The sequence below is a fragment of the Nannobrachium achirus genome (genome assembly GCF_963921795.1).
Source record: "Nannobrachium achirus genome assembly, chromosome: 2".
In the NCBI taxonomy this organism is placed as follows: Eukaryota; Metazoa; Chordata; class Actinopteri; order Myctophiformes; family Myctophidae; genus Nannobrachium; species Nannobrachium achirus.
The window spans coordinates 32,489,253-32,498,180 of NC_137811.1; the positions used below are offsets into that span (position 1 = coordinate 32,489,253).

General features: G+C 41.1%; 1 protein-coding gene across 1 annotated transcript; it reads left to right on the forward strand.

Moving 5' to 3' along the window:
• Window positions 1-510: 510 nt before the first annotated feature.
• Window positions 511-8,440, forward strand: csf3r (colony stimulating factor 3 receptor; the record flags this gene model as incomplete). The annotated part of the gene is made up of 15 exons (XM_080741311.1): window positions 511-580; window positions 1,061-1,357; window positions 1,803-1,935; window positions 2,901-3,076; window positions 3,591-3,754; window positions 4,428-4,572; window positions 4,895-4,977; window positions 5,104-5,314; window positions 5,604-5,792; window positions 6,277-6,378; window positions 6,766-6,915; window positions 7,009-7,149; window positions 7,359-7,455; window positions 7,552-7,630; window positions 7,769-8,440. The coding sequence occupies 15 exons, from the start codon at window positions 511-513 to the stop codon at window positions 8,246-8,248; spliced, it is 2,517 nt and encodes an 838-aa protein (XP_080597437.1). The 3' UTR covers window positions 8,249-8,440.
• Window positions 8,441-8,928: the final 488 nt, after the last annotated feature.

The following is an 8,928-nucleotide window of genomic DNA, read 5'->3' on the forward strand; positions in this document are numbered from 1 at the left end:
CTCTGTACTTGGTCTGCTCTTTTTTTTACCTCTACACCAAACCTATTTGCCAAAAATAGCCGATCTACAAGCTCTCAACGCCTCGCAGTGCGAGGCGTTGAGAGCTTGTAGGTCTGCTATTTTTGGCTAAAGTTCTCCTCAGAGTATAGAGATGCTGTTCATTTAAAATAATTATCTTATCACACAAGGATTTGGCAGACCCCCTGTAGTAACTCCGAGGACCCCCTAGGGGTCCCAGACCCCTGCTGTACATTATTTATGAGTTTAGTATGTAGATCACATCCTCACTCAATCTGTTTTGAAGGTGGTGATTTTTTTATTTTTGTTGATGCATTTTGAACATGCAGCAGACAGGCATATTATCATTCAATCCACCATGCACCGTGTGTCTGTCAAGGAGAATGAATGGCAATTCAAATATTGGCACAATGTGAAAAGTAGACCCTATGTAATTTCATCCCTTTTATTGAGAATGATATATTTCTTTTTGGCTGTCTAACAGGGGTTATCATGACATCGGTGTGGGTATCAGCACTGTCCTTGCTGCTGCTGCTGCTGTCTGTGAATGCTGCAAAAAATGGTGAGCAATAATAGCATATCTAAATAACAACACCTTACCACAATGAGTGTTACCTTAACTCAGTGTACCAAATAGAAGACCTGTAACATTACATTTGTATTCGCTCAGAGTTACAGATGGCTAAAGTTATACGTGTACACTCTCCAAGATACAAATGTATACTCAGACAAATGATGATGTCTGTCTGTATCTCTTTCACTCTCTCCATCTACCTATAGTTTAAGGATTTTACTGTGAAGGAGGTTACAAGGACATGTCTTAATCCCATAAATGTGTGAAAATGAATTGCAAAGCCCTTTGCACACTGAAATAACAAAAGTAATTGACCAAAGCGCGTTAAAATTGATAATCAATGCCATGACCTTAGATCCGGGTTCTAATAGATAAGTTGAAGTTCTCATTCTATCTGATGTGGGAAAAACAAGCAAAAAATTCTGAAAGTCTCCTTGAGTTGACAAAAGTATTTCCCCCCTCCATTAGGGAGTGACAGATTGCCATGTGCAGAGATCCGGACGTCCAGCACAGTGGTGGCCCTGGGGTCACCGGTGACAGCCACCTGCATCATCAGCGACAGCTGCCCTCTGGCCAGCGGACAGGCTGTCCACTTAGAATGGCACCTCGGCCAACGTCACCTTCCCAGCAGCGCAGCCAATGACAGTGGCAGGATCTCCGGGCTTGTCATTCCTAGCTTCAACGTGACCGGGGCAGGCCTGACGTGCTGCGTCCAGCAGGCCTCGGGCTGTCCCGTAGTGGCGGGCGTGGAGATCAGAGCTGGACGTGAGAAATTATTTCATTTGCTAGATCACTTTTGGTCGCCTGAGTTAGAAGAATTCATGGATCGAATCTTTCAGACACACATGCAAGTGTCATTTAGACCGCTTTAATCATTATTTTGTATACTTTGGAAATTCTAAAATAGCAGATACAGTATACAAGCTCATAGTGCATGTTACAAGCTCACTGTGCTATGAGCTTGTAGATCTACTGTTTTGAAAATCTGTGAAAATGATTGCAAATCTTTGAATATAATTATATTATTTTAAAGCGAACATTTTTAACTCAAATGGGGGGTCCGCCACGCGATCAAATACATATATTGACATTAAAAACTTTGAGCACCACAGATAAAGAAACATACGTTTTTTCAGAAAACCGTAGAAGAAATGTTTAGGTATTTTTCAGGTCTTAATGGTTTTAAACTTATAAAATCATTTGTCCTTAGGTCCGCCACCAGTCCCACAGAACCTCACCTGTCAGACTAACATGGCCGATGTCATCAGCATGACCTGTAACTGGTACCCTGGAGATCAGGAAACACACCTACCAACAAACTACACCCTCCACACTTATATAAGGTATGAGTTGTTTCTGGAATACTAGTCTTAAGGGCTGTCCAGACCGAAATCTTCGGTTTCGGTCAAAAGGTCCTTTTCGACCATAAAATTATGTCCCTGCAGGGGACTTCTGAAGAGCATTAGACCGAATGAGAGTTCGGAAATTTGCACGTCGGAAAACACAACTCACCGAACATCTCGTCGAAGTATGGAGAGGCCTTTTAGGCTTAGCACACCCCTGTTCACCAAATCATTTAATTCAAATTCTGTCAGCGCTTTGTTCCTGTGCCTCCCCAACACTGTTTCCCAAGCACTGGGTCGGGACCCATTTGTGGGTCGCGGACACATTTTTGTGGGTCCCTTGATTTTTTGGTTTCCTACATTTAGTTTATTATTATTATTATTTAAAAACAAAAGAGCTAAGCTTTTCATTTTCTAAGTACCGTAATTTCAATAAAAAATAAAAAACTCTAAGAAATTCCATAAATTAGAAAACAAATGTCTAAGAAGTAGTGAAAATAGCCGATCTACAAGCTCACAACGCGGCACGAAGCGACACATTGTGAGCTTGTAGATCTGCTGTTTTCACTATAGTTTGGGTCCCGGGCAAACGTCTAAATCTCTGTTTTGGGTCTCAAGCTAAAAGGTTTGGGAACCTCTGGTCTAGATCTCTTAAAAAATACAAAGAAAAAGAAAGAAAGAAAAAAGAATAGATTGACTTCGAATTGACAGTCCAGGGAAGGAAAAGGCTAGGACACATGACAGGATATGTGCCGGACTAAAACCTGTGGCATCCTGTGCAGTGCAGGTCTATCATAAAATAACTATCTGGGCCATCAATCTCCAGCCCATACACGCCATTCAGTACAATTATGCTAATATTATACCCTGTCAGTCTTGCGATGAAGTATAAATAAGGCTGATTTGGTAATATATCAGAGTGCAAAGAAAGATCAAAGCAATGAGCACTTCTTCATCTTTTTCAGTGCACTTTTAGATGGTCAGAAGAACCGTACTTATGAGCTACCAGCAGGAGTCCACCGCTACACCATCCCTCGCTCTGGCTTTTCCATCTATAATAGGATTGAAGTACATGTGAAGGCAGCAAACGCTTTAGGTGAAGCCTCAACCGAACCGATCATTTTCAAGCCTCTTGAAGCAGGTAAGGATCAGAGCTTGAAAACTGCTAACATCAACGACACACTGGGATCATTCAATTCAATTTCAAAAACAGAGGGACTTAAGTAGACCTATATAGGCCTACTTCTTTGTATGACAACGGTCAAAATAGCAAATTTACAAGCTCAAAACGTGTCGCAGATCGATGCATTACAAGCTTTTAGATCTGCTATTTTATAGACCTACTATTCTTTCATTTGAAAATATGTTTGGCAATTCTTTCCAAAACAGGGATGTCAGCATGATTTTTTTTAAATAAAATTGTTATATTATCAATCATAAATAACAAACATATTAGACAGTCTACGTCTCCACACAATTAATAAAACATGAATGACATGGAGGGGGATTGAACCCTGACACATTAGGCTTACTACAGTAATGAGGAAACCAAAACAACAAAATAAATAATCAGTGTTTCCCCATTGTGTGATACAGAGTGTGTGATGCAGAAGTAGACCATTGTATGAGCCTAAAATGCAACTATTACTTTGCAGCCAAGTTTGACCCTCCAGAGATTCTGAAGGCTGAGCCTAAGCCAGCCAAGTATGGCTGCCTGTGGCTGAGCTGGAGGTTGTCCTCCTCAAACAGATGGGTAATCAGAGACCTGTATCTGGAGGCGCGCCGGAAAACTGCTGAAAGCAACCAGTGGAGTGAGACAGTGAGTTGCACAGGTTTCCTTGACTTGTACACATTCAATGCACAGTTTCACAACTTTGGTGTCTGTAAAGTGAATCCCAAAGATAACGTCTTATTGTATTTATCTCCGCAATTAAGGCCAACAGGAGGCAGAGATTACGATTTCGCCCATGTCTGTCTGTTACATGCCAGAAAGGAGTCATGGGCTCCAGCCGTCAGGTCAATACCTGAGGAAGCTGCAGCGGGAAATAGTGTTTCTATATGACATGCAGCTTTTCGCCTTTGTGGTCAAAAGTGAATGCGCTTTTGGAGGTGTTTGAAGGCCCATCAACATGCGATTCCAATTTAGGGATGTTGGATATTGCATTCATGATACAACCAGAAATCATTTTCATTGTACAACCTGCGGTTCATGACTTCCTTGATCTAGATTACACAAGAAATATGGCACTGATCAGACAAGTAGTTGTGAGAATGGACTCACAGACAGACAGGGCGAAAACGTAATCTCCAGTCTTGGTCTTGCAGCGATATAATAAAACCTTGGAGCAACACCATTTTCACAAACGTGTATTTGTGTGTGTGTGTGTGTGTGTGTGTGTGTGTGTGTGTGTGTGTGTGTGTGTGTGTGTGTGTGCGTGTGCGTGTGCGTGTGCGTGTGCGTGTGCGTGTGCGTGTTCACATGCATGTGTTAGATTACGTTCAAAAAACAATGTAGACAATGTGAGGTGTGCCGTCTGCGCCATGGGACAGAGTACCAGGTCCAGATGAGGGTGAGATACAAGCAGAGCCCCTGGAGTGAATGGAGCAGCAGCCTTGCTGGAGTCACCTTAGAAAGGGGTAAGGTGGAATAGATATATTCAGTGGGGCACAATTCGTCATATGTAACATTTTCCAATCTATTGCCCTTTCTTCCATTTCCCTGGTCTTTTCAATATATGCTAAAACCATGTTCTACATGTCCCATTACTCTCTTTCCTTAGACCTGCTTTAATTGATGTATTGACTTCTGCTATGTTCCCTGGCAGTTAATCTATAGGGCTACCCTGTATGAAAAAAGTTGCTACACAACTTTGCTTCTTTCTAGTGAGTAGTGAGGAGGAGTGCAGCATTTTGTTGAGCTGTGAAGTTGACAGCCCTTCTCTCTTTTTTTTCTTTCCAGCGCCCACTGGACGAATTGACACTTGGATGAGGTTATCAGGGGGGCTCGGGCAAACGCATCTTAATGCAACCTTGTTTTGGAAGGTATACGCACACTCACCACACCTGTCACAGACTGACAGATCATTAGTCATGGTTGGGGTGGTTGTTTGCAATGCCTATACATTATGGTATATCAGTGGGATCTCACCTTTTCTTTTTCTGTTATAGCCATCAAAACAATTCCTCGCCAATGGCAAAAACGTGACCTACAGCGTCTCGCTTCAATGGCCACCAGGTCAAAAGAACGTTCAGGTTTGCTCTACATCAGGATATCATTGTCATTTCCGGCCTCCCAGACGACCCGGGAAGGTCTTCTTATGTGCTGGAAATGCAGCAGGAAAGTCCAATCTCACTAAAGTTCCTGTGCTTCAACACAAAGGTGATTCTGAATTCAAATGCAATAGAAGCATATAACTTCACAGTTGCTTTAAACATTTGGTGAAATCCAGTGAAATTACAGGACATGCTAAAGTTAAAGTCAACATTGAATCCATCCCCTGAGATACTATAAGACAGTTAATTGATCATGTTTGAACAGGACTGAACATTACACCAATAACACTGACATTTTTAAGTAAGGTTGGGTTTGTATATAAAATGCTATGGGCATCTTGTACAATACACTATATAGTGTGCCCTGTGTGAGTAATGAATTTCGTCCCTCTCAGCTCGTGCTGCGTTATTGGATGTTACCTTCCTTCCTCACGATGACAGAAGCCTGCTGGTTCAGTGGGAAACCCAGGACTCCTCTGGCATCACTGATTTTGTGGTGGAATGGAGGCCTTTGTTAGAAACGGATCCCTCCCTCACCCTCTTTGACCTGGCTGACAGAAACCAGTCAAGCCTCTTAATAACAGGTAAATATTGAAGCTAGTAACTCTTAAGGCCCATTCCCACTGGGCCAGATAACAGATATCTGGAGATATTTCTCCAGATATTTTTCCATTCAAAGTGGATGGTAGATACAGATAAAAAATATATATACCACAGATATTTGCCACAGATACTTTTATCTGTGGCAAAACATTTTTTTATCTGTATCTACCATCCACTTTGCATGGAGAAATATCTGGAGAAATATCTCCAGATATCTGTTATCTGGCCCAGTGGGAATGGGCCTTTATGGTTTATTTTTTATTTTATTTTACACAATTTCCTCCATATTTCTTTGGTGTCCTTGATCTTGATCTACACACATCTTTATTACTCAACTGTCTATGTGCTGTTTTAGTTTTAAACAGACAGTCTTGTTAAAGAACTACTTCTTCCTGACCATATTCTGCCCACACATATATACTCATGGGCACTGATCCACTCCAACCTTGTCACTCCCTTCGCTAGGCAGCTTTGAGCCCTACAAGCCCTATGGGATCTCTGTGTATCCAAGGTATAAAGATGGGATAGGCCTTCCTCTGACTGTTAATGCCTACTCGAGACAAAAGGGTAAGTCACTAAAGACATAGAGGTGATCACATGAAGCACTGGTGAGGGTGTGGGGGGTGGGATGTTTCTTCTTCTTTGAAGAAGGTAAAATTCTGCCTCCAGCATGAACATCTTTGTACAGCTCTGTACCTCTCCCAATACAGCTTGATTGTTATACACTAACGCCCTCTTGTGGATATAAAATGAATAATCTATTCTTTTTTTTTTTTTTTTTGCATAGCTGAGATGTCTCAAAGCAAAGTGCACATTTCAGCTGTATCCCTAAAATGTTTTTTTTTTTTTTTTTTTTTTTCAAACTGAAAACAATGCTTCAGCAGAGTGCTGATTTAATTCTCATAATCCACAACCACATTTGTAACAATTACTCATGAGAGTCTCTTTTTACAGCCCCATCCATGGTACCAGACATAAGGACAAAGGAAGTGGACTGGTGGTCTTCTATTGAGCTTACTTGGGATGAAATTCCATTGGACCAAAGGAATGGAATCATTCGTAGTTACAGGGTATTCTTTTGGGATGATAAAGAACAACAAAAAGGTGGGAGAAACAAACCTTATTATTATGGATCCTTTCAAATATCCTGTTGTATGTTCTATGGATTAAAACTGATATTGTGACAATGTTTTTCAGTTGTGGAAGCTGACCTGGAAAAGAGAATAGTAGTCCTGGAAGAGCTTAACACAGCATCGTTGTACAGAGCGTTCATCATGGTTAGCACAGATGGTGGAAGTTTGAATGGATCGACAATTACTTTCAAAGCGCCACACATGGGTCAGTATGATCACTGGCTTTCTATGGAATATACAGATTGATTGAAGAATTTAATAGAAGTCTGCATAGAAAAAGGTACAGTCATGACAGTACAGTTCACTGGTAAAAGGACAACTAAAAGGATAAGCTTAAGTAAGCACTAGAGATCCTTTGACAGTACCTTTATATTGCACACCATTCATTGTGTATTATTTTTTTCCCCCCTTCAGATGCAGCCACTCTTTTGATTATTGTAACTGTGAGCCTGATTGTATTTGTGTTGTTGATCACTACCACCGTCATGATTTGCTTCTTCAATAACAAACGGTGAGAACTACATTCTGAACATACAGTATGCTGTGCACAGCATGCTGTGCTGCATCTTTTGTACTGAATAGGAATAATTTCATTTCCTCTCTGCAGGCTGAAGGTGCGATTTTGGCCTTTGATTCCTGACCCAGCTAACAGCAGCATCAGGCCCTGGGCACCAGAATCTATCCAGGTGCATCATTCTTATGTTGCGCTATTAGGCATTGGATATAGGATTATTATTATCAAAAACTTTAATTAATAACTGCATATATGCTTTGTAATTTATACCTGACAACTGATTACTAATACATTTTACTTAACTTTGCAGGCTGCCCCCTCTCTCCGGGACAATCAGGAGAGCGATCCAGTGTACCTCTCCCACCTCAGTCTCCTGGAAATGTCTAAGCAGCTGGATAAGCGAGGTGATGAGTGCTGGTCGGACAGTGGTGCAGAGGACACCAGTGACCTGGGAGAGTCCATTTGTGGTTCCCCAACCAGCCCTGGGTACTCTAGATCAAACAGTTCCGTCCCATATGCCACTGTGATATGCTCTGGTCCAAGCCAGCCAGACGACCGCCCCCCTCATTTCTACTTGCGTTCTGAGTCCACACAGCCCCTTTTGGAGTCCGAAGAATCCTCAAGCCCAAAGAGTTACCAGAACATGACCACTGATGAAATGCCCATGGAGCAGTATTTCTTTGGAGAATGCCACGATGGCAAACAAACAAAGGGAGAGTCGGACGCTGTTTGGGCCGACTTTCCTTTGCTCAGAGCATTGGTCATGACTGACACTCAAAGTGAACTTTAATAAGGATACATTATAAACCTCAAACCTTTTTTCTTTTTTTTTAAAGGACAACTTTAGTTTTTTACAACAAGGGTTCATATTTTAGATTGTAATTAAAGAATATAAAAGATGAGTGTTAAAATTATTTCATTTGCGTCTTTCTATTGTTTTAGAGATTCTTATTTCAGTGGCTGGGGGCATGCGTACAAGTGGCTAAATATGTCATTTTACACAGAATAAGCCCATTACCAAGATACAACGCAACCTTTCATGGTTGGATGTGACTTATGAGTGCTAGAAGTGTTACCGTAAATAGCAAAAAAGAATGTCTTATTGTGTCTAAAAAGACATATTTAGCCACTTGTACGCATGCCCCCATGCGTATGCATGCCCCACATTTTAGCACGGTAAACGCGATAAAACAATAGAACGAAGCAAATAAAAACATTTTAACACTCACTTTTACTTTTCTCTAATTACAATCTAAAATATGAACCCTTGTTGTAAAAAAACAAAGTTGTCCTTTAATGCGGTGCTAATGCTGAAATTGTACGTGAACTAGATAAGTGTAGCCCTCATCGTTGAATTGATTTTTAATAATGAACATTGTCCGCTATGCATATTTGGCCTGTTTTACACTGTGAAGATACATAATACCTCTAATAAAACAACTTTTTGTGTTTTTGTCAATATGTTGTGTT